The sequence below is a fragment of the Engystomops pustulosus genome, chromosome 7, assembly GCF_040894005.1.
Source record: "Engystomops pustulosus chromosome 7, aEngPut4.maternal, whole genome shotgun sequence".
NCBI classification, from domain to species: Eukaryota; Metazoa; Chordata; class Amphibia; order Anura; family Leptodactylidae; genus Engystomops; species Engystomops pustulosus.
In genome coordinates, this window is record NC_092417.1 from 11,385,523 (window position 1) to 11,412,104 (window position 26,582).

Consider the following 26,582-nt stretch of genomic DNA (forward strand, 5'->3'; position numbering starts at 1 on the left):
CTCAACATATGAATCAATATATAAAGCAAAACATGAATACATAAAATTTATAGTGCAGTGGTCACTTGAATAAAGGTGTTTGGATTGAATCTCGTACTGCCAATTTTTTTTTCAATATTGATTGGATGAACTTAGTCGGAGTTCTAGGCCTTTGCAATAAGGTTTTTTCTAGTGCTGCTATATATACACTCACCGGCCACTTTATTAGGTACACCTGTCCAACTGCTCGTTAACACTTAATTTCTAATCAGCCAATCACATGGCGGCTTAGTGCATTTCGGCATGTAGACATGGTCAAGACAATCTCCTGCAGTTCTCCCGAGCATCAGTATGGGGAAGAAAGGTGATTTGTGGCCTTTGAACGTGGCATGGTTGTTGGTGCCAGAAGGGCTGGTCTGAGTATTTCAGAAACTGCTGATCTACTGGGATTTTCACGCACAACCATCTCTAGGGTTTACAGAGAATGGTCAGAAAAAGAAAAAACATCCAGTGAGCGGCAGCTCTGTGGGCAGAAATGCCTTGTTGATGCCAGAGGTCAGAGGAGAATGGGCAGACTGGTTCGAGCTGATAGAAAGGCAACAATGACTCAAATCGCCACCCGTTACAACCAAGGTAGGCAGAAGCGCATCTCTGAACGCACAGTACGTCCAACTTTGAGGCAGATGGGCTACAGCAGCAGAAGACCACACCGGGTGCCACTCCTTTCAGCTAAGAACAGGAAACTGAGGCTACAATTTGCACAAGCTCATCGAAATTGGACAGTAGAAGATTGGAAAAACGTTGCCTGGTCTGATGAGTCTCGATTTCTGCTGCGACATTCGGATGGTAGGGTCAGAATTTGGCGTCAACAACATGAAAGCATGGATCCATCCTGCCTTGTATCAGCGGCTCAGGCTGGTGGTGGTGGTGTCATGGATCCATCCTGCCTTGTATCAGCGGCTCAGGCTGGTGGTGGTGGTGTCATGGTGTCTTTGGGCCCCTTGGTACAATGCCACAGCCTACCTGAGTATTGTTGCTGACCATGTCCATCCCTTTATGACCACAATGTACCCTGTAACATCTGATGGCTACTTTCAGCAGGATAATGCGCCATGTCATAAAGCTGGAATCATCTCAGACTGGTTTCTTGAACATGACAATGAGGTCACTGGACACAAATGGCCTCCACAGTCACCAGATCTCAATCCAATAGAGCATCTTTGGGATGTGGTGGAACGGGAGATTCGCATCATGGATGTGCAGCCGACAAATCTGCGGCAACTGTGTGATGCCATCATGTCAATATGGACCAAAATCTCTGAGGAGCTTCCAGCACCTTGTTGTATCTATGCCACGAAGAATTGAGGCAGTTCTGAAGGCAAAAGGGGGTCCAACCCGTTACTAGCATGGTGTACCTAATAAAGTGGCCGGTGAGTGTATATATTTTTTTAAAATATATAGTATAATATATATATATATATATATAGCTATAAAGTAGCTGCATAGATGGTACAATTGAAAAAAAAAACATTTCTCCATCAAGTTCCAACAAAAAGGGCAAGAGATGGGGCTGAACGGAAGCAATATATGGAACACAATTACTTAAAAATTTATGTTTTTTTGCTTTAAGAAGGTATCTAAACCATTTTTGAAGCTCTCTGCAGTTCCTGCTGTGACCAGCTCCTGAGCACGGTTATTCTGTACATTTACATTTCTTACAGTAAAGAAGGATTGTCCCCTCTGGAGATAAAACCTTCACAACATTAAACCCTCATTTTTCCATTTTCTTCGTATGGACCATTTATATATTTATAGGAATGTATCAGTTGTCACTTGCTAAGACTAAACTAATTAAATTCTAATTACAAAAAAGGCTTTTTTTTACACTTTTTGTATATTTAACCCCAAAAAGAACTAAAAACGAGAAAGTCCTTTAGATTTGTTAAGTTTGAACTAAAACATCGGAAAACACCGGAAAAGCTCTGGCCCTTATACCGACCGATACATATGAAAATTCGTTAAAAATACCCCGGCCTTTTCTGGCCAAGTCATTGAGTGGTGAAATACATGACAAGACGCTGCTGGCAGCCGATTGCTATATCATCTATGATCTACTAGATCCTTCTCAAGATTTACTAATAACCTTACATTTATCCAGATGGAACTTAGTTTGCTAAGTAGCTGTTGATGTTTGTGACAATCAAACAAAATTTGCAAAAAAACATCAAAAGTTGCAGCACATAGACCAGGGTGGGGACTGGAGTCAATTTGCGCCAAAACTTGCACCTAAATGGAAAGTTGCAAATCAGGAATTCAGTCGTATTGTGAGAACTAGTCTATGGAAATAATACATTTGGTGCAGGACGGGTCCGTGTCACAGGGACTTTTCCCTGTCCTGTGTTAATTTTGTGCCATGGGTCACCCGTGCCCCTCTCTGTTGCAGCGTCCTTTCCAGGCCGCACTCCTGTTCCTGTCCCGGCTTCCCAGCGTGCACGTCCCCATTCCCTACGGAAACACACACACCAGCGCTTGCAGATTTAAAGGGCCAGCGCACCGCTGATTGGTGCTGGCCACTTCCTGGGACTCCTTAAAAACCGGCTTCTCCCAGCATTGCCCGCCGGATCTTTGCGATATATGCCTCAGAGAAAGCTTCCTTGTGTTGACTTCCCGATTCCGCTCCTTCGCTGCCAGCCTTAACCTCTTGTTCCGTCCCTGACCTTGGACCGTTGCCGCCTGTATTGACCTACTGCCTGTCCCCAACCACAAGATTGCCTGCCGACCTTGTACCTCGACCTTGGCTGCCACTGCAACAAGTTGCGCCTGTGGAATGACCTGGTGGCACCGCGCCGCAACAAAACCATCCAGCTTTGCGGCGGGCTCTGGTGAAGACCTGGTGCCACTTAGATTCCGGTCCCAGGTGTCGGCTTGTGTCATCGTCCGCGGTGGTCCAGGGGGTTCACTACCCCAGAAGCCTGACAAAACAGCATTTGTACCACAGCTGCCCCAAAACAACAGTAAACATTGACCTCTTCATGAAAGCAGATCAGGTTAGTCTTCTGTCCTTAGTAACCCCTCGCTGTCTGTCACTTACTGTAGTGGAAGTAAATCTCACAGCTCTATAATTGCTTGGTGAAGATCTAGAGCCCGTTTTGAAACGTTTTGCCACATTTACCTTCTACTTGACACAATACAATCTTTAGGGAGTATATAAGAATTTGGACAGTAGCACAGCAATAACAGTTCTTTAAAGGGGTTTTCCCACTAATCAAGTAAGGCCTTATCCACAGGATAGTCAATCATAGAAATTCGGCACTCCGTTTTTCCAGAGTAGAAAAATTATCTTTATTTGTGATGTACAGGCAATCCAATGTAATGGTGTGTAACGTTTCCATCCGTAGTTGGATCTTCCTCAGACACTGTAACATGGAGGATGTCTGAGGAAGATCCGGCTACGGATGGAAACGTTACACACTATTACATTGATTCAACCAAACAAATGTCCAGACACATTAATAAAAATCACTCTATACCATGTTGATCCCTAGAATGCACCTATCGGTATACACCACCAGATCGCTGTAGAGAGCTATTGAGTAAATATCTTTATTTATATATATGAAACAAAAAGACATGTAGCAATATCCAAATTTAACTCCAAAGTTTTTTTTAGGATTGCCAATTAATCCTGAGAGAAAAGTGAGGAACATATATATAATGACATCTACTGCTGTTTATAAACACCACTGCATAGTCCTCCCTTCCAATAGGGGGTTACTAACAGTAGAGGCTTTTAGTAGTGAACTGTCTTTTTGCCTGTCTATGCAGGAGGCAGTAAGAAGAAATTGGCACGCCAACCCCGGGAAGAGACCTGGCGCCCTGTAGACACCTCGACGTGCGTTTCGCCAAAGGCTTCGTCAGGAGGAATGAAGTGAGTAGGAAGCTACGTGTATTTAAATAGTTATTTAGCCAATGAGTGAGCTGGGTGAGTGCGGGCCCTCTCATTAGCCTGCAGCTGATCGACGCACGTAACACAACTAAGCTCTGCCTGGCAACAAAAGATCGCAATCACTGCCGTCCGGCCCGCACTTGCGCGATTGACGGAGCCGAGGGGAAAACCATCCCCTCCGCCGCGTCATCACGATGGGCGGGTACCTATGCGGCTGTGACGCGATCCGGCCGAGGTTGAACTGCGACGTGCGTCCGCAGGAATTTCCATCTCCCTGTGAAGACGGTAAGCAATATTGGTGATTAACTGAGTGATTTGTTTGGGGCAATAATGGTGTTATAAATGTCTATTGATGTGAGAAGCTTAAAGAGGACCTGTCACCCAAAATTTTGGCACTAGGAGATGTTGCCTATACTATTCATAGGTTAACAAGAAAAACAATAATAAAGAATGTGCCGTTATAGTAAGGGGACAATAAAGTGCATTAAGTGAAGATTATAAAGTGCCTGTATATCTATATCTATCTAAATCTATATCACAGCTATTTACTTGCTTCTAATGAAGGAAATATGTATTAAAAGAAACAGGACAACCCGAGGGTAAGGAAAAACTAAAGTGCCTGTAAAAACTGCGAAAAAGTGTCTAAAGTGCCTTAAAAGTGCTTATGACGTGCTTGATCCAATCACAATATATACATTACCATAAAAAACTGCGGGGGGAGAAAATTCATAGAGATGACTATCGTAGGTGCATACCAAACGAATAGGTAGCCAACAATTTGTGACAATTTCAGTCCGTTTGTGGAGGGAGAAGACCAGAGAACAAGATTATTCATCTCATCCATATAGTCCATCTAAATGTCCACTCTTCCTTCTTCTTTATTAAAGATGGGTCAGGTTGTCACATGAAGTCGCCACTCCACCAATTCAACCCCGAACCTTGGACACAATCTCCAAGCCTTCAATCCAACCATCGCGCCAGGTCCTCCCAGGTAAGTACCATACTCATTGGTTGTCTTGTATCTTTAGAACATAAAAAGTATAAATTAGTATTGGAATATAGATACATGAAGCTAGTTTCCTTAAACACCTCAAAATGCATATAGCTAAAACCTAATAAAAAATATAAACACAGAATTAAAATCTCAAAGTGAGAGAGATAAAAAACAGGAATGGTGGAGAAAAGACAAATGACGCCGGAAAGGTAACTCAGAAGGGAGGTTAGATCAGAAGAGTCCTGCTTTGGGGACATGCTTCCTAGCCTACAGATCCACCTACATTCGAGTTGTGCCAGCTTTTGATGAATGTTCCCACCTCCGATGCCCAGACTTACCTTGTCGATGCCTTTGAATTTTAAGCCTTCCAGATTGCAATTGTGAAATCTCTTAAAATGTTTTGGCAAGGTTCTCAATTCTTCTTCATTTTCCACATTTTTCGCATTAATTATGCCTCTGACATGTTCTCCAACTCTTATTTTGAATTGGCACAATGTCAGACCAACATAAATTTTGCCACAAGGGCAGATTGCCTGGTAGATGATCCCAGTGGTATTACAGGTTATATGTTGCGTTATCTGGAAGAGTATTGTCCACATTGTTAAATTCTTAGGCTCTGACAATATTTTTACATGGTTTACACATTTTGCAGGGATAGCATCACCATTTAGGGCCTTTATTGCCAAAGACATTTTGTTTTTCATGAACATAATGGCTATGAACAAGTAAGTCTTTAAGGTTCTTGGATCTTCTGGCCGTAATGAGAGGGGTCGGAGACATATTGTCCTTCAATGTGGGATCAGTTTTCAAAATGGGCCAGAATTGTTTTATAATTCTTGTCATCTCTTGCCAGTTGTTATGATAGGTGATTATTATTCTAGTATGGTTTTGTTGGGCCGGTTTGATCTTGTTGGGGCAGAGAAGGGATTCACGATTTGAGAATTTTGCCCTTCTGTATGCTTTTCTAATTGTACGATTTGAATATCCCCTCTTCTGGAATCTTTGCCAGAGATCCTTGGCTTGTTCTTCAAAGATGATATCATTTGAACAAATTCTTCTTAATCTAAGAAACCGACCTGTTGGTATTCCATGTTTCGTTGGTTCTGGATGTGAGGAGCTGGCGTGTAGTAAGGAAGTAATGGCCGTCGGTTTACGAAAAACATCCGTTTCAATTTTATTGCCTATTCCCACCGTAATCAATATATATCGAGAAATTCCATTTTTCTTCCTGATTTGAAGGTTAGTTTTATATTCAGATCATTCCTATTGAGTTCTTCCATAAAACTATGCAGGTCCTGTTGTTCCTTCCCACAGGAAGAGTATGTCGTCGATATATCGTAGCCAGTTGTGGACTTTGTTGATACCAGGGATGTTCTCTTGTTGAACGATTTCCCGTTCCCAAGCTCCTAGAAAAAGTTTGCGTATGAGGGGACACACGCTGCCCCCATAGCCGTGCCCTGGGTTTGCAAATAGAACTTGTCCTTGAAAATAAAAAAGTTAGAATAAATTCCAAAAGACTTAGAAGAAGATTTGCCAGGTCTTTAGATAGATTGCTTGAAGAAAGGAAAAGATTCACTGCTCTCAAACCATCATTGTGTCTTATCGACGTATATAGAGATTCTACATCAGCTGTTACCAAGATCATATTATCCTCTACCGTCAGACCATTGAGTTGATTAAGGGCTGAGGTTGTATCTTGTATGAATGAGGGTAAATCCCTCACTCATGGTTTTAGAAAATGATCAACAAAGAGGCATACTTCTTCCAACATCCCCTCTTTACCCGGGACAATGGGCCTACTTGGAGGATCTTCAGAGTTTTTGTGGACTTTAGGGATGATATAGAAGGTAGCAATTTTGGGTAGCTGGCAGAAGAGGTTTTGTAGAGTCTCTACAAAAGATGCTCTTTTCATATGCGTCCTCGAGGATCTTCCTGAAAAGGTAATAGTGGTGAGTGTGGCATCTTCCTCAGACATCCTCCATGTTACAGTGTCTGAGGAATATCCAACTACGGATGGAAACGTTCCACAACGTTACATTGGATTGCTTGTACATCACAAATAAAGATAATTTTTCTACTCTGCAAAAATGGAGTGACGAATTTCTATGATTGATTTTACACCGGATGCACCTAAGCGAACCTGGGAGTTACATGGATTTTTCCTTTTCATGAATATTATCCATAGGGCCTAACTTGCTGATTGTTGGGGGTACTCAGCGATCTCCATCAGCTCCGTAGAGATGAATGGAGCAGAACGGACATGTGCGGCCGTCTGCTCCATTGATCTCCAGGAGTGACGAGGGGTCCGACGAGGTCCGTTCTCATGATCTGTGAGAGTCTCTGACACCCCCACCGATCAGCAAGTTCCGCCCTATCCTGTGGATTGATTAGTGGGAAAACCCCTTCAAGAACTTTGGGATGTAATCTATCTGGTGTTGCAGCCTCGTTCATCTACACCAGATACTTTCTCTTCTGTTGTATAAACAGAGCTAAATAAAAAAACATTTAGTAGCTGAGTAGCTCTGTCTTCTCTTCATCCCAGTTACTATTTCCTCCTCCCCACATGCTCTGACAAATTTTTTTCTGCGTAGTGCTGCCTAATCTATACCACTGAATAAAGACTTATCCACACTGTACTCCTAAAAATATAACAATCCACACTGTGCCCTCTATGTATATAATGAACCAAACTGTACTTCAGCATATATAATTGTCTACCCTGTGTCCCTGAATGTATAATTAGCCACACCACGCTCCTAAATATATCAATGTCCATACTGTTTATTACTAAAATATCTGTATTAGGCTCCTCCATAAATAATTAACCACACTGTAACCCTGAATATATAAATAGCCACAGATATTACATTCTAATATAATCACAATCAGCGATATTCTACATAAAGTGCTGCCAGTCTTCTATATGTTCTAGAACGTTTCATTGTGTTTCCTTCTATTCCTAGACGTCAAGGAGTTTTACCAGCAGCTCTGTGAGTGTGAACATCATGTCCTAAGGGAGACGTATGAATATTTCCAGGAGGATCTGCTCCACATTGTGGAGAACTGGAGATCTCGATCGCTTTTGAGTGAACTGAGTTCTCGAAATGTCACAGGTCTAGAGGTGAGAGGTCATGATCTGCCGGTGCTATATACAAGCGTCCCCCGTATTACCAAAGGAACTGATTACTCTTTTTCATCATCCTGATTCCTCCTAGGAGATGAAAATTGGTTGGGCTTTAATGAGTAAAACATGAGAGCAGTTTTACGTTTTAGTAGAAGCAAATCCATTGTATTTTTATAAACCAATTAAATAATTAAAGGGGTGTTCTCATCTGGACATACCCATTTAATTAAATCTACTATGTATATTAATTTCTTCAATTACAGGTTACTAATAAAAATGTACCTGTGTTAAGATAATTTGCTATAAATTTAGTCATATTGGCCCTTAGAAAGGAGATTGCTGTCCTTGGATACGACCACTGCCACACTCTGGAAGCAATTTCCATACACGCGTTACTGAGACATACCCAACCACCTTAACCCAGTGTTTATTATCACAGAACAGCAGTGGTTATGCAGTTACTCCCGGCCATTTCATATCCAAAAACTAATTATTTCTTTGCACAATCACTTCAGGAGCGGTGGTCGTTACACAAGGACAACAATCTCATTTCTAAGGGACAACATGACTACATTTATGGGAAATTATCTTCACACTAGTAACTTTTTTTTAAAATAACATCCAATTCAATAAATAAATAAATATGTATATATATATATATATATATATATATATATATATATGACAGATGAATATAATTAAATGTAAAGGTTGTGCTGGGAATCTACCATACATGTTGACATGAATGTCCCCTTTATCGGGATCTGCGCTTCTTTTAACCTCTTATTCCCTTGATGTTTAAGAAAATATGCTTTCAAAATTATGCAAATGAGCGTGAGGAGCTCCAGGTTCCATTTACTTCTATAAACAGTGGAGCTCCTCAGGTTCATTTGCATAATTTTGAAAGCCTTTTTCTCTGTAAAAACAAAGGCATAAAAAGAGAAGAGAAGAGCGGGTCCTGACACATCAGCATGTAAAGATTTCCTTTAAGTATGACCCCCCCTTTCTACAGACACACGACACTAACACTAGAGAGTCATTATATGATCCTAGAAAATGATCTGATTTTATTTGTGGATTCTTGTTCTCTGAATATCCTACATATTTGTGTATGCTGACCCCTGTGTACTTGTGTAGTGACCCTTATGTCTGACCTTTCTTGTGTTCTAGAAATACCCGAGTCTAGAACATGATAGAAAAACCTTGGCCCGGGAATTAGTCCAGGAGATTTTCCATAAAGGAAGAGAAGCTGTGATAACATTGTGGGTCAGTCTTTACGTCTTACAGAAGGATCACGGCTCCTACACCCTGGACGCTGTACTGGAGGAGCTCATCCACAGAGGTAACATTGTGTGTGTCTTATGGTTCTCCTAACTTACCCAATAGTAAAGACTCCCCCCCCCGGGCAGTGATTTCCACATTTTCGTCGGGTTTTCCGACTTTCCGGGATCGAGCCGGGGACGGTATTGCGCGCTATCGCATTTTGGCGAATCGGCGCCGGCTTTCATGCGTCAGAAATCGGGGGGCGGGCCGTTGGACAGATCCGACAGATTCGGACAAACCGCGGGATTTAACTTTGAATTTGTGTCGCATGATCAAGCACTTACATGCCCCGGGAAAAAGAAGGTGAACTCCGGCAGACCTGATTGGGGAAGCGACAGATGCAGAAAATCGGGTGCCCGATCTTAGTGAATCATGACAGCTGTGCATTGGAGTCGGGGAACGCAACTCGGGGAATGCGCTGTTTTGGAGCGTGGGAGGAAACCGGAGGAAACCCACACAAACACGGAGAGAACATACAAACTTTTTGCAGATGTTGGCCCTAGGACTGGAACCCAGGTCCCCAGCGCTGCAAGGCTGTAATGCTAACCACTAACCCACAATGCCACCCACAAAACAGCTTTTGCACCACAACTGCGCCAAAACAACGCCAAACATAAACAAAAACCCCAATGATAAATCCCCCCGTAATACAGGCCTATGCATCATCCGACAGGATCTTTTAATACAATGCAACCAGTGCTGTATTCTCTATATAATATACTCACAATGGAACTTCTTTAAAAATCCTCTAACAGCTCATATAAAAGCAAAACAAGCGATTTCTAGCCCAGCCCCGAATTCACTATGAAAGGACTTGAGTGTATAGGACCTGGGACTGGGGACAGGCAGGTGGAAGTTGTCCGCGCCGAGGCACCGACGTACCACAACGTGGGAGACCGGGAGCATCCGAAATGGTAAGTACTGGGCTATTTTTTTGCCATCTCTATAATTTTTTTGAATCTTGGACAAGAATCCACCTCCATTTTGTTTTAACCCCTGTGGAACAGCTAAAGGGTTAGCAAACTTCTTTTACATCCTGCGGGGTGTAGTTTCTATCACAGGGCAATCTATGGAGTTTTTAATATTATTTAGGTCTCTCAAAGTCACTTAAAAACTGAGCAGGTCCCTCAAAATGTGAGATTTGGTGATTGTCATCTAAATGTGAAAAATCACAACCAAAGTTCTAAGCTTTCTATACGGTCCTAGAAAATAAGAGGATGCATAAAAACCCCTGTCGTCATACATCAGACATTTGGTAAACATTTTAATTAAGTTAATCGGGGTAGCATGAAAGCACGGAAAGCAGAAAAATTGGAATATTTAAAATGGAGAATTTTTCGAATTTAAACAAAAAACCCCACAAAATATATCACCCCAATTTTTTAACTAACATGAAGTTCATTGTGTCACATAACAAAGCTGGTGCATGTGCTGCCACCTGCCTGCCCGTCAGTATGGACACAACAGCCGCTGTAGATGCTGCCGCCACCCACCATCGCAGCCACCGCTCTCTGCTGCCGATCCCCTCCTGCCACCACTTTTAACGCTTGACTACTACCAACACCCAGATACAGCCACGTCAGGTCGTAGCTGCAGCCACAAGCCGTGTACCTTTCCCAGCCTTCATCCACTTCATTCTAATGAAGGGGAGATTTTTCCAGGCTTGTCCCACACAAGGGTCCCACCCGTCTCCATCGCTTAGCTCTAAAGCCTCGGTATAACTCGCATTTCATCGTAATATCTAGGGTTCCATCACCACAATCTTCATTTGGCAAGAAAAAAATTACTGAGTGAAATAATCTTGTTGAGATATAAAAGAAACAATTAGTTTGCTCACCCAATCACCCAAACGTCCTCCTCCGAACATTCCATGTGGTGGTGCACGCTACCAAATCCTTGACTTCACCATCCAACATATACGGTAGGAAAGAGTAACGGTTTGCGGCACTCATGACCACAGAGGTATCATGAAAAAACTTGTTGGGGACATTACTTCAAAGACTGTGCATGGGGGAAATTTTTTTCGGAAGAATAAGGGGACTTATATCAAATTCAATCAAGACAATCGGAGTAACATCGATGTGGGCCAAATAGATTTGGTCCTGAATACAAAATAGTTTTTGTATTTGCCGAATAAATTTGGCGAAGCTTCAGCTTCAGAATCCTGGATCATTTGCTTTCCTCTACTGGTTTTGTGTGGGTGTAGATTATGGAAAGATGAACCTGAAATGACTCCCGGGAATTATTTATAGGATTTCTAATTGTCGTGAATATTTGTTTCAGTTTTAGTTTTTACAAAAATCTCTTGTTTTAGCTGAAGAACCTCTATCTGTAAATTTGAGTGGACATCAATCCTGTAGATCGAGTCCTTAGACATGACATTTTCAGAGTTATATAATGAGATGTATATTGGGTCAGGGACATATAGCATCAGACCTTGTACCAGTTATACCTCTACATCCAGCCCTGACCTGCTCTGCCCACCCTGAAATCTTACAAATCTCTCATTTCTTAGGTGTCAATCTGCCAGAGGAAATACTGCTGGATAGTGAGGGGCACAACCTTCCCCCTCAACTGCAAGGTAAGTGCACTGATGGAGTCTTTGGATGTTTCTGGCTGAGAGGCCATTTTCTGATGGAGGTCTCAGGGCTCCGGACAACCAGTTGTTTCAGGTTTGGTGGTTGCCGGAAGGACAGGAGAGGAGGGACTGGAAATATTTCTTTTAGTCTCGTATCTTTATGTAGAATCGGTTGGAGTTCCTTGGTAATAAAATGTAGGATCTCCAGTTGTGGCTGTAAGTGACTACTTGGGGCACTCTGGCCTCCTGTTGGGTCTCCTTATATGTGAGTAAATGGTCTCTGTTGATGGGGGCTCCTTTTCTTATTTAGTTGTCAGTTACTTTTGTTCTGTAGCAAAACTGGAGAAATTCAGACCTGAGCTCCAGGAGGTGTTTCTCCAGGTCTGTCTTGTCTGAGCAGATACGGTTCTAGTGTATGGCCTGGCTGTATATGATAGATACGGATGTAGTGTATGGCCTGGCTGTATATGATAGATACGGATGTAGTGTATAGCCTGGCTGTATATGATAGATACGGATGTAGTGTATGGCCTGGCTGTATATGATAGATACGGATGTAGTGTATAGCCTGGCTGTATATGATAGATACGGATGTAGTGTATGGCCTGGCTGTATATGATAGATACGGATGTAGTGTATGGCCTGGCTGTATATGATAGATACGGATGTAGTGTATGGCCTGGCTGTATATGATAGATACGGATGTAGTGTATGGCCTGGCTGTATATCATAGATACGGATGTAGTGTATGGCCTGGCTGTATATGATAGATACGGATGTAGTGTATGGCCTGGCTGTATATGATGGATACGATGTAGTGTATGACCAGGCTGTATATGATAGGTACGGATGTAGTGTATGGCCTGGCTATATATGATAGATACGGATGTAGTGTATAGCCTGGCTGTATATGATAGATACGGATGTAGTGTTTGGCCTGGCTGTATATGATGGATACGATGTAGTGTATGACCAGGCTGTATATGATAGGTACGGATGTAGTGTATGGCCTGGCTATATATGATAGATACGGATGTAGTGTATGGCCTGGCTGTATATGATAGATACGGATGTAGTGTATGGCCTGGCTGTATATGATAGATACAGATGTAGTGTATGGCCTGGCTGTATATGATGGATATGGATGTAGTGTATGGCCTGGCTGTATATGATAGATACGGATGTAGTGTATGGCCTGGCTGTATATGATGGATACGATGTAGTGTATGGCCTGGCTGTATATGATAGATACGGATGTAGTGTATGGCCTGGCTGTATATGATGGATACGATGTAGTGTATAGCCTGGCTGTATATGATAGATACGGATGTAGTGTATGGCCTGGCTGTATATGATAGATACGGATGTAGTGTATGGCCTGGCTGTATATGATAGATACGGATGTAGTGTATGGCCTGGCTGTATATGATAGATACGGATGTAGTGTATGGCCTGGCTGTATATGATAGATACGGATGTAGCGTATGGCCTGGCTGTATATGATAGCTACGGATGTAGTGTATGGCCTGGCTGTATATGATGGATACGGATGTAGTGTATGGCCTGGCTGTATATGATGGATACGGATGTAGTGTATGGCCTGGCTGTATATGATAGATACGGATGTAGTGTATGGCCTGGCTGTATATGATAGATACGGATGTAGCGTATGGCCTGGCTGTATATGATAGATACGGATGTAGCGTATGGCCTGGCTGTATATGATGGATACGATGTAGTGTATAGCCTGGCTGTATATGATAGATACGGATGTAGTGTATGGCCTGGCTGTATATGATAGATACGGATGTAGTGTATGGCCTGGCTGTATATGATAGATACGGATGTAGTGTATGGCCTGGCTGTATATGATGGATACGATGTAGTGTATAGCCTGGCTGTATATGATAGATACGGATGTAGTGTATGGCCTGGCTGTATATGATAGATACGGATGTAGTGTATGGCCTGGCTGTATATGATAGATACGGATGTAGTGTATGGCCTGGCTGTATATGATAGATACGGATGTAGTGTATGGCCTGGCTGTATATGATAGATACGGCTGTAGTGTTTGGCCTGGCTGTATATGATAGATACGGTTGTAGTGTATGGCCTGGCTGTATATGATAGCTACGGATGTAGTGTATGGCCTGGCTGTATATGATGGATACGATGTAGTGTATGACCAGGCTGTATATGATAGGTACGGATGTAGTGTATGGCCTGGCTGTATATGATGGATACGATGTAGTGTATGACCAGGCTGTATATGATAGGTACGGATGTAGTGTATGGCCTGGCTGTATATGATGGATACGATGTAGTGTATAGCCTGGCTGTATATGATAGATACGGATGTAGTGTATGGCCTGGCTGTATGTGATAGATACGGATGTAGTGTATGGCCTGGCTGTATGTGATAGATACGGATGTAGTGTATGGCCTGGCTGTATATGATAGATACGGATGTAGTGTATAGCCTGGCTGTATATGATAGATACGGATGTAGTGTATGGCCTGGCTGTATATGATAGATACGGCTGTAGTGTTTGGCCTGGCTGTATATGATAGATACGGATGTAGTGTATGGCCTGGCTGTATATGATAGATACGGATGTAGTGTATGGCCTGGCTGTATATGATAGATACGGATGTAGTGTATGGCCTGGCTGTATATGATAGGTACGGATGTAGTGTTTGGCCTGGCTGTATATGATAGATACGGATGTAGTGTATGGCCTGGCTGTATATGATAGATACGGATGTAGTGTTTGGCCTGGCTATATATGATACTGTCTGGTATGTTTGGGGTGGAAGCTGTTATTTCTCAGGTAGGCCGTTCTGTCTGTTGGTTTAAGGAATATTGTTGTGGTTAAGCGGCTGTCTTTAATTCCAGAGAGGACCTCACTATGGGAGATCTGCAGATTACTATTTTAATGGGGCATCCAGCAAGAGCAAGCAACAGATTGAATATATTTTGCAAAGGAGAGGTCGGAGTCTCATAAAGACATCACAGACAGAAATGGAGAGATCAGGGTTAGGTTGGAAGATGCTGGAAAGACAAGAAGTTCAGTTTTGGTAATATTACTTTTCAAGGATAAAAAGGATGCCCTGGAGCTGGAGAGGGTTCAACGTAGAGCCACAAAAATGATAAAGGTTATGGAGGGTCTGAGTTATGAGGAAAGATTAAAACAACTAGATTTATTTAGCCTGGAAAAGAGACGACTACGAGGAGACAGGATTAATTTATAGAAATATATGAATGGTCCATACAAAAAATATGGTGGAAAGTTGTTTCAGATTAAATCAAAAGACGAGGGGGCACTGTCTCCGTCTGGAGAAAACAAGGTTTAATCACCAGAGGCTACAGGGCTTCTTTACTATGAGAACTGTCAATCTATGGAAGCCTGCCTCAGGCGCTGGTCACAGCAGGGACAGCAGAGAGCTCAGGCGCTGGTCACAGCAGGGACAGCAGAGAGCTCAGGCGCTGGTCACAGCAGGGACAGCAGAGAGCTCAGGCGCTGGTCACAGCAGGGACAGCAGAGAGCTCAGGCGCTGGTCACAGCAGGGACAGCAGAGAGCTCAGGCGCTGGTCACAGCAGGGACAGCAGAGAGCTCAGGCGCTGGTCACAGCAGGGACAGCAGAGAGCTCAGGCGCTGGTCACAGCAGGGACAGCAGAGAGCTCAGGCGCTGGTCACAGCAGGGACAGCAGAGAGCTCAGGCGCTGGTCACAGCAGGGACAGCAGAGAGCTCAGGCGCTGGTCACAGCAGGGACAGGAGAGAGCTCAGGTGCTGGTCACAGCAGGGACAGCAGAGAGCTCAGGCGCTGGTCACAGCAGGGACAGCAGAGAGCTCAGGTGCTGGTCACAGCAGGGACAGCAGAGAGCTCAGGCGCTGGTCACAGCAGGGACAGCAGAGAGCTCAGGTGCTGGTCACAGCAGGGACAGCAGAGAGCTCAGGCGCTGGTCACAGCAGGGACAGCAGAGAGCTTCAAGAAGGGTCTAGATGCCTTTTTACACCTATACAACATTGACGGTTATTTTATATAGATCCCTTGCTCGTCCAATCCCTTCCCTTCCTTGGTTGAACTTGATGGACAAGTGTCTTTTTTCAACCGTATAAACAATGAAACTATGAAGAGAAAAGACTTGATGTTATAGACGCCAGAGATTCAGTAACTGGTGTTCCGCAGTAAGGATCTCCTTAGACAGATTGCAGGAATGTCTTCTTTTTTGTCCTCCCTGTCCCTGGAGGTAGTCCCTCTCTCTGGTGGTGGTGGCATGGGTCCAGGAGACATGACTTTTGGATATGGGATGGACCCTCACTTCGTCATAACAGCTCAAAAGAAAAGGGGGAACTTTGTGTCAGGTATAAATAAACACAAAACACTTCATTGTATGGTGTCAAATAGGCCACAGCTTTATTTAAATCACAAGACTAAAATAGTTAAAGGAGGAGTTGGGTGAATTGCTAGGAATGGGATTCACCTATACTGTGAGATCCCCAGCTGCCTGACGTACAGCCCACCGGCCAGGCAGCAATAAAGGGGCGGCACGCTCTGGCTTGCCATTCTAGCAGAGCCAATACACTTTAAGGGCACCAATGACCCTTGTGAAGATCCTCACTCCTGTGCTTCACCACCGTGCCCGCCCCTGGATGACATTACCATTAAGACATCCTTCAGGCTGGCCACTTCCAAAGCTCAGCCTGTTCACCACCATGAGGTTTAACATCCTCTATGAGTTAAAAATGAGTCCACCTGCAACTTCCACCCAACTCCTCCACCGCCACAGAAGAGGCCGTTTGACACCTCAAATGGACTCGACCCCCACAAAGCCAATAAACTCTAGTTCTCAGAGATGTTTTTGCAAAATAAGCGAGGAAATGTCCAAGTAAAATAGCATAGCCCAACTCTACAAAATGTAACTGACTATATAGTAATGACTGCAATAATAATCCACTTAAAAACAGTGAAGCAGGGAATCATAAAAGAGTAACCATGATTCCAATAAATACATGGGGGCTAACATACCCTCTCCTATTAAAATACAAAAATTACTGCACCACTGCCTAGCTAATGGTTCTGTACAGCTAAGCCCACTAGTTATGATTCATCAACACCAGGATGCTAATAAGTCCAATATATACCATTAATATAGATCATAAGACAAGAAGATAATAGATGTGGGGGGGGGGGGCATTTGTGTGTTTTTCGATCTCTCGCTGCAGTTTATGACCAGACTTCCTTCTTCTAATATAAATTGTTGTGCAGGCCAACAGTTCAAGTTGAAAATTACATTTTGACCAGGACCAGCACCTCCTTGGTGCTGCCCGCTCTTCCTGCTGGCATTATTCATTGTGCCTGCATCAGCTTCCAAGGACACCTGAGAAAGGCACCATTCCTCCAGGCGCAAGTCACCTAGCTCAGAGGACCCAATTTATTCTGCAAGCATTTGACATGCAAGCCGCAGGGATATATTAACAGGACAATCTGTAGAAACCGAGGGCCATAACCATGATGGCTACCCCTCCACTCCAGGAGGCCATGCCCTTGATAGCTACCCTTCCACTCCAGGGGGCCATACCCGTGATGGCTACCCCTATGCTCCACTGGGCCATACCCATGATGGCTACCACTCCACTCCAGGGGGCCATACCCATGATGGCTACCTCTCCACTCCAGGGGGCCATACCCGTGATGGCTTCCCCTCCACTCCAGGGGGCCATACCCGTGATGGCAACCTCTCCACTCCAGGGGGCCATACCCGTGATGGCAACCTCTCCACTCCAGGGGGCCATAACCGTGATGGCTTCCCCTCCACTCCAGGAGGCTATACCCGTGATGGCTTCCCCTCCACTCCAGGGGGCCATACCCGTGATGGCTACCCCTACGCTCCAGTGGGCCATACCCGTGATGGCTACCACTCCACTCCAGGGGGTCATACCTGTGATGGCTACCCCTCTACTCCAGGGGGCCATACCCGTGATGGCTTCCACTCCAGGAGGCCATACCCCTGATGGCTACTCCTCCACTCCAGGAGGCCTTACCCGTGATGGCTACTCCTCAACTTGATTTTACCAAATTGCATGTAGTCTTATATTACAGTGATTCTCCAGTAATATAGACTGAGGCTGCATGTACTCTCCTCACTACTATCCCATCCACCTCCTATGTAATGTATACATGAGCACATGTAGTCTTATACTACAGAGCTTCTCCAGTAATATATACTGAGGCTGCATGTACTCCCTCACTACTGCCCCATCCACCTCCTATGTAATGTATACATGAGCACATGTAGTCTTATACTACAGAGCGTCTCCAGTAATATTAACTGAGGCTGCATGTACCCCCTCACTACTATCCCATCCACCTCCTGTGTAATGTATACATGAGCACATGTAGTCTTATACTACAATGATTCTCCAGTAATATAGACTGAGGCTGCATGTACTCCCTAATTACTGCCCCATCCACCTCCTGTGTAATGTATACATGAGCACATGTAGTCTTTAACTACAGAGCTTCTCCAGTAATATAGACTGAGGATGCATGTACTCCCTAATTACTGCCCCATCCACCTCCTATGTAATGTATACATGAGCACATGTAGTCTTATATTACAGTGATTCTTCAGTAATATAGACTGAGGCTGCATGTACTCCCTAATTACTGCCCCATCCACCTCCTATGTAATGTATACATGAGCACATGTAGTCTTATATTACAGTGATTCTTCAGTAATATATACTGAGGCTGCATGTACTCCCTAATTACTGCCCCATCCACCTCCTATGTAATGTATACATGAGCACATGTAGTCTTATATTACAGTGATTCTTCAGTAATATATACTGAGGCTGCATGTACTCCCCTCACTACTGTCCATCCACCTCCTATGTAATATATACATGAGCACATGTAGTCTTATACTACAGAGCTTCTCCAGTAATATATACTGAGGATGCATGTACTCCCTCACTACTGCCCCATCCACCTCCTGTGTAATGTATACATGAGCACATGTAGTCTTATATTACAGTGATTCTTCAGTAATATAGACTGAGGCTGCATGTACTCCCTAATTTCTGCCCCTATGTAATATGTACATGGGCGCCTGTAGTCTTATACTATAGAGCTTTTTTTTTTTTTTTTTATAATATCAACTAAGGCTGCATGTAATACAGAGCAGCAGTGAGATGGAAGTCATATACATAACACCAGACCCCATACACAGGGAGGGGAGGGGCAATAACCTGCATCCCTCATGGTCAGTGACTAAGATGGAGGCCACAGACACTGATATACAGAGACTATGATAAGATTATAAGTGGTTATTATAGGAAATGTCAGCCCCATGTTTCATGTGATCTACGCTCTCTCTCCTTCCCAACCTGCTCCTCTCTCACCAGTGTGTGATACATGAGACCTCCTCATAGAGAGCACAGTAATGGCTGATATCTATCCTCAGCCCCTCTCCTCCATATCACACAGCTCCAGCTCACCAGGACTCATGATGCTGCTGTAATATCTGATGTATCAGCCATGGCTGCTGTAATATCTGATGTATCAGCCATGTCTGCTGTAATATGTGATGTATCAGCCATGTCTGCTGTAATATCTGATGTATCAGCCATGGCTGCTGTAATATGTGATGTATCAGCCATGGCTGCTGTAATATGTGATGTATCAGCCATGGCTGCTGTAATATGTGATGTATCAGCCATGGCTGCTGTAATATGTGATGTATCAGCCATGTCTGCTGTAATATCTGATGTATCAGCCATGGCTGCTGTAATATGTGATGTATCAGCCATGGCTGCTGTAATATGTGATGTATCAGCCATGGCTGCTGTAATATGTGATGTATCAGCCATGGCTGCTGTAATATGTGATGTATCGGCCATGTCTGCTGTAATATGTGATGTATCAGCCATGTCTGCTGTAATATCTGATGTATCAGCCATGTCTGCTGTAAGAGCACATATGAGCTGCAGAAAGCTGTGTGAGGTAATAAACATCCCATAGAGATCCCTGTGTGAAGCAGATCCCTGCTCCGCCATGTCTGCACTATGTGAGGTAACTGGGAGCAGGTCTCCCCTGCAGCATGTTCACATAATATTATAAAATATTTCTCCCCAGTAACACTAAGCAGCCATATCCGCAGTGTATGAGGTAATAAGCTGACATACAGTCATGTCTGCCATATATAACATAACTGGGCTTATATTCATGAGGAGATTATTGCATAAACTGCTGTGTTAATTATGATTTCTGAGGTAAAAATCCTTCTATACCTGATGTAGAAGCTGTTTTTACACTAGTACCTGATGTGTGAGGTGTATGTGGTCACTACAGTGTGATATAATCTCAGTATTATACTCCCCAGGCAGCAGACATGTTTCTCCATGGTCTTCTGGTGAGAGAAAGAGGAAGAGAGACCCAGGACAGGAAGTGATATCTACTGCTAGGCCCCATCCCTCTCATAGTACCGCCCTATACACTACATACTATGCCCTCTCACAGTACACCCTATACACTACATACTATGCCCTCTCACAGTACACCCTATACCAGTGTTTTTCAACCTTTTTTGAGCCGCAGCACACTTTTTATACTTAGAAAATCCTGGGGCACACCACCAACCAAAATAGCACAAAATGACACTAAAACAGTTATATTATACATATAGTTAATAATATATATTCTAAATTTATTTTACTCACTCAGTGAATGAGTATGAAACCTCTTCCTCAACAGTTCTCAGTTTCTCCCTGTTTTTAGTACATGCTGCTGATTATTATTAGGCTCATATACTGCAAAATAAAGGGGTACGATGAGAAGTACTATGGCCATGAGGCCAGAGTACAAGTTCCAGCTCATATACTCAGCATATGAGCTGGTACTTGTAGTACTCCAGCCTCATGACTATAGTATTTCTCATTTTACATCGCTGCGCATTGCCGGGAAACAAAACACAGGGGGCACCATAGTGTGGGGAACTTCCCCGCGGCACACCCGACCATGTGTCACGGCACACTAGTGTGCCACGGCACACTGGTTGAAAATCACTGCCCTATACACTACATACTATGCCCTCTCACAGTACACCCTATACACTACATACTCTGCCCTCTCACAGTACCACCTTACCCTACACTCTGCCCTCTCACAGTACACCCTGCCCTACATACTCTGCCCTCTCACAGTACACCCTGCCCTACATACTCTGCCCTCTCACAGTACACCCTGCCCTACATACTCTGCCCTCTCACAGTACACCCTATACACTACATACTCTGCCCTCTCATAGTACCACCCTACCCTACACTCTGCCCTCTCACAGTACACCCTGCCCTACATACTCTGCCCTCTCACAGTACACCCTATACACTACATACTCTGCCCTCTCATAGTACCACCCTACCCTACACTCTGCCCTCTCACAGTACATCCTGCCCTACATACTCTGCCCTCTCACAGTACACCCTGCCCTACATACTCTGCCCTCTCACAGTACCACCCTATACACTACATACTCTGCCCTCTCACAGTACCACCCTACCCTACACTCTGCCCTCTCACAGTACACCCTGCCCTACATACTCTGCCCTCTCACAGTACACCCTGCCCTACATACTCTGCCCTCTCACAGTACACCCTGCCCTACATACTCTGCCCTCTCACAGTACACCCTATACACTACATACTCTGCCCTCTCACAGTACATCCTGCCCTACATACTCTGCCCTCTCACAGTACACCCTGCCCTACATACTCTGCCCTCTCACATTACACCCTGCCCTACATACTCTGCCCTCTCACAGTACACCCTGCCCTACATACTCTGCCCTCTCACAGTACACCCTGCCTTACATACTCTGCCCTCTCACAGTACACCCTGCCCTACATACTCTGCCCTCTCACAGTACACCCTATACACTACATACTCTGCCCTCTCACAGTACACCCTGCCCTACATACTCTGCCCTCTCACAGTACACCCTGCCCTACATACTCTGCCCTCTCACAGTACACCCTGCCCTACATACTCTGCCCTCTCACAGTACACCCTAAACACTACATACTCTGCCCTCTCATAGTACCACCCTACCCTACACTCTGCCCTCTCACAGTACACCCTGCCCTACATACTCTGCCCTCTCACAGTACACCCTAAACACTACATACTCTGCCCTCTCATAGTACCACCCTACCCTACACTCTGCCCTCTCACAGTACACCCTGCCCTACATACTCTGCCCTCTCATAGTACCACCCTGCCCTACATACTCTGCCCTCTCACAGTACACCCTTCCCTACATACTCTGCCCTCTCACAGTACACCCTATACACTACATACTCTGCCCTCTCATAGTACCACCCTACCCTACACTCTGCCCTCTCACAGTACACCCTGCCCTACATACTCTGCCCTCTCATAGTACCACCCTGCCCTACATACTCTGCCCTCTCACAGTACACCCTGCCCTACATACTCTGCCCTCTCATAGTACCACCCTACCCTACACTCTGCCCTCTCAAAGCAGAACCCACCTATATTAAATGAATACATCTACATAAAAACTTCCAGCGTTCTAGGTCCCCCCATGCCAAAGTCATGTCCCCCTTTGCTTATGGCTCCGGGGTTTCTTTAAATACTAAATATAATGTGATCAGATAGTCGCACGTTCCGCAGAATGGAACCAGTGAAAGTTACAACTCATAAAACAAATAACTCTGTTGATGGAAAATTAAGACAAAATTCTATGGATAAAAGAAAAATTATGGCAGCAAAATTTTCCGAAATGTTTTCTATTGTGTAAATATGCAAAGCATAAACAAAAACATAAATGAGGTTTGACTGAAACTGCACTAATAAGCACAAAGTTGATGTAACCTAAGATAGAATTTTGGTGAATTTTCTGGTGTAAGACTAACCCAGCAAAAGGGAGGTGTAACGTTAGACTAGAATTTCTTACATTTTGCCAGAGACACTTTGATAAACTAGGGCAATACAAGACTGTCCATTGTTTAGACAGTTTTTTTCTCTTATATGTATTAAATACTTTACTTATATACTTTTTTTTCTATAGACATCCAGACTTGTCACAAGGAACATTTATATGCGAAAACTCACAATCTTATAGAAAACAAACCTCCAGGATGTAACCAGGAAGAGGAAAGTTTTTCGTTCTTTACACGTTATGTGAACTTTATAATTGTCTCCACTGATCACTTCAGGGACCGCTCCGAGAATGAAATCATAGAGACCGGGGCAAAACATGAGGAATATTTAAAGAAAAGATTAAATGAATTACAACGTATTTCCCCCAACAAGATGTTCCGCTGGTGCCACCGATCCAGACTGGTACCACAAATGGTGATGGTGGTTGGAGTGCCCGGGGTAGGGAAGACCACGCTCATGCAGAAGTTTGTCTATGACTGGGTGAAGGGGGATCTCTATCAAAGATTCTCTTTTGTCTTCTTCTTCAAATTCCGGGAACTCAACCAATGGGATACGGTTAGTCTGGAGACCCTGATCCTTCATCATTACCCATATCTGTGGCAGCAGCTCGGGAACATCTTCCAGGATCCAGAGAAACTTCTCTTTATATTTGATGGATTAGATGAAAGCAATCATACAATGGATTTCACATCACGTCACTTGTGCTCCGACCCTAAACAGCCGGAACGTTGTGGTCACATTGTGGTCAGTTTGGTGAGAAAGTCTCTTCTTAATGGTTGTTCTGTTCTGATGACCAGTCGCCCGACCAGACTGGCATCAATGGATTGTAAGGTTTTCCAGCGAATGGTAGAAATCAGTGGATTCTTCACAGAAGAAAGAAAGATTTACTTTGAGAATTTCTTCCGTGACCCTGAACTGGCAGAAAAGGCTTTTACCTATGTGAGGCAGAATGACACATTGTACACGTTCTGTTACCTCCCGTCCTACTGCTGGATCATCTGTACAGTATTATCCAGGAGCTTCCAGACCACAAGTAGTGACCAGCAGGTCTCATTATTACCCAGAACCGTGACACAGCTCTTTGCCATATTTGTCGCCAACATCCTGTCCAATCACAGCCTGGAGAAAAGTGACGCCCAGAAGCTCCTGCAGTCCATCGGATGGATGGCAGAACATGGAGTCATGAATCACCTGATTATATTTGATGATCGGGATCTGGAATCTTTCCTTGTGGACAATAAGTCAAAGCTCTTATCAAGTTTTCTGATGGAATCCAAGAAACCTGTGTCCTATTCCTTCTTACATCTCACTGTCCAGGAATTCTTCTCTGCCTTTGTGCATTATGCAGATTATTCTCCTGAGAAGTTACAGGAATCACTAGAGAAAGCCAAATCCTATCCTGATGGACGAGGTGAGATGTTCCTGCGCTTCCTGTGTGGTCTATCAGATGCCACCACCAGGTCAATACTAGCCGGATACCTGGACACACAGGCAGCTCAGGCCTCCAGAGACGTCATCACTTGGCTGAAGAACTTCATTCCTGAAGAAGAAAGACTAAAGTTCAGTCATCAAAACAAGCAGCATCTTCTCAATATGTTGTACTATCTCTTTGAAACCCACAATACAATTTTAGTGCAGGATTCATTAAACTCATTTCGAATTTTTGAGTTTCTTGGAGTTCACCTGTCCACTCTAGACTGCACTGTGTTAGCGTATATCCTTGACACCTGCAGAAATATAGAAATACTTGAACTTGAACGCACTTCCATAGACGATGAAGCGTTAGAAAAACTTGCGCCAGTTTTACATAACTTGAAACGTCTGAGGTAATGAAATATTTTGATCATTTCTTATCTTTCTTTAATAGTAGCCACATTATGCTTTGGGTTTATGCTTTTTACTGATGGATTGTTTTCTCCTAGTGGCTCCATTTAATATTTCATACAGTGTACTGGATATTCTGAATGCAAAAGAATTGACAAGAATTGCTTTTCATTAAAGGGGTATTCCTCACACGAACACAAGATTCTTAAATATTCTCAGAATAACAAAATAATACATTCTCTAATTCACTGTTATTAACAAAAATACAGCATTTTACAGATATAATTCCAACCTGTCTCTATCAGTCCTGGTGCACACAGTTTCTATTGCCCAGGGATCCGACCGTAAATCTTCTGATTACGGTCGGCAGGGCAAATTCTTCTCATAAATATCTTCTCTTGTTTGCACACTGCAGGGCTCTCTGCTCTCTTTTTCTATGTGTCAGATACTAGTGAATGTTCAGAAGCTAAATAAGTGTATATAAACCTTGTACCTAGTGATAGAAGCTAAAACAGCCATAAAACTGAGTAACATTGTAAAGTAAGGGGTTAAAAATTATCTTTATTGTGTAAACATCACTAGGGGATTGAAATTTGAGCAAACCCCTTTAAAGGGAACATACCACCACAAATCTACCTATAAAGGTAGATTGGGTGGTAGGTGGATCAATGGGACGTGAGGATAGCCCTTTTAAGGGCTAATCCTCACGTCCCCACACTTTTTTGTTAACTTTTATTAGACTTTTATGCAAATTTACTTATGCGGCTACTGGGGCGTGGAATAGCCGCATCTGAGGTTACACGAGGCGGCTACTCCACGCCCCAGTAGCCACTTTTCCCCTCCTACTCACCCATCTTCAGCCCTCGACCGGCGATCCTGCCGTCTGCGCATGCGCAGAAGAGCAGGCCCGCGCCTGTTTCGGAACAGTGACCGCGCAGGCGCGGGCCTGCTCTTCTGCGCATGCGCAGACGGCAGGATCGCCGGACGAGGGCGCGCAGCTACGCGGAGCTGCGCGCCGAAGATAGGTGAGTAGGAGGGGTAAATTGGCTACCGGGGCGTGGAGTAGCCGCCTCGTGTAACCTCAGATGCGGCTACTCCACGCCCCAGTAGCCGCATAAGTAAATTTGCATAAAAGTCTAATAAAAGTTAACAAAAAAGTTAGACGCTAGACGCCGAGAGTACTTCCGGTCACATGACACTGAGAGTACTTCTGGTCACATGACCGGGTCACGTGATATTTTGGGGGAGGGTGTCACGTGACGTATCGTCATAGAAACATGACGCTACCGCTGCGGATGACATCGGTCATCCACTGTAGGTAATGAGCGACTTCTGTGCCCAGCAAAAAAAAGCGACCGGACTTAAAACAAAACAACAGTGAGGATAGTCGATCCCTGTCCTCTTGGTGAACAAGGCCATAATTAGCTAAGTTATAAACGGCAAGGGTACAGTGCCTATAAGAGACTCTTGGAGACAAGACTACCACATCCCCATCATCAATAGCCATGGAGGTGTGGCCTGTCATTACCATAGTGTAGGTGACAGGTATGTTGTCCCCACAGACACAGGAGGCCCCTGAGAAGGATATTGGTCATAGTGTCCATACTTGTTTGGACCCTTATAGAGTACCTCCAGAGGCTCCCAGTATGGGATATAGGTCTGCCAAGAATGCATTTATATGTGCTCTTGATGTATACAACATGTACACCGGAAAATATATATACCATGAAGGGCCATCATTACTGAGATAAAGTCATTAGCGTAGCAAAACAGTAGCGGACAATAGAGATGGGAACAGTTTAACCTCCTTTCCATTTCTTACAAGAAGCAGGTGAATTGT

The 26,582-nt window shown here is 44.0% G+C and overlaps 1 protein-coding gene across 1 annotated transcript in view; it reads left to right on the forward strand.

Moving 5' to 3' along the window:
• LOC140069265 (NACHT, LRR and PYD domains-containing protein 3-like) overlaps positions 1 to 26,582 on the forward strand; it is a 48,805-nt gene that overhangs the window by 3,930 nt on the left and 18,293 nt on the right. Inside the window, exons 2-7 of the mRNA XM_072114745.1 lie at positions 3,805 to 3,907; positions 4,813 to 4,916; positions 7,883 to 8,040; positions 9,214 to 9,385; positions 11,882 to 11,947; positions 23,046 to 24,744. Coding sequence (XP_071970846.1) covers positions 3,805 to 3,907; positions 4,813 to 4,916; positions 7,883 to 8,040; positions 9,214 to 9,385; positions 11,882 to 11,947; positions 23,046 to 24,744 — 2,302 coding nt within the window. The remainder of the gene's footprint in view (positions 1 to 3,804; positions 3,908 to 4,812; positions 4,917 to 7,882; positions 8,041 to 9,213; positions 9,386 to 11,881; positions 11,948 to 23,045; positions 24,745 to 26,582) is intronic.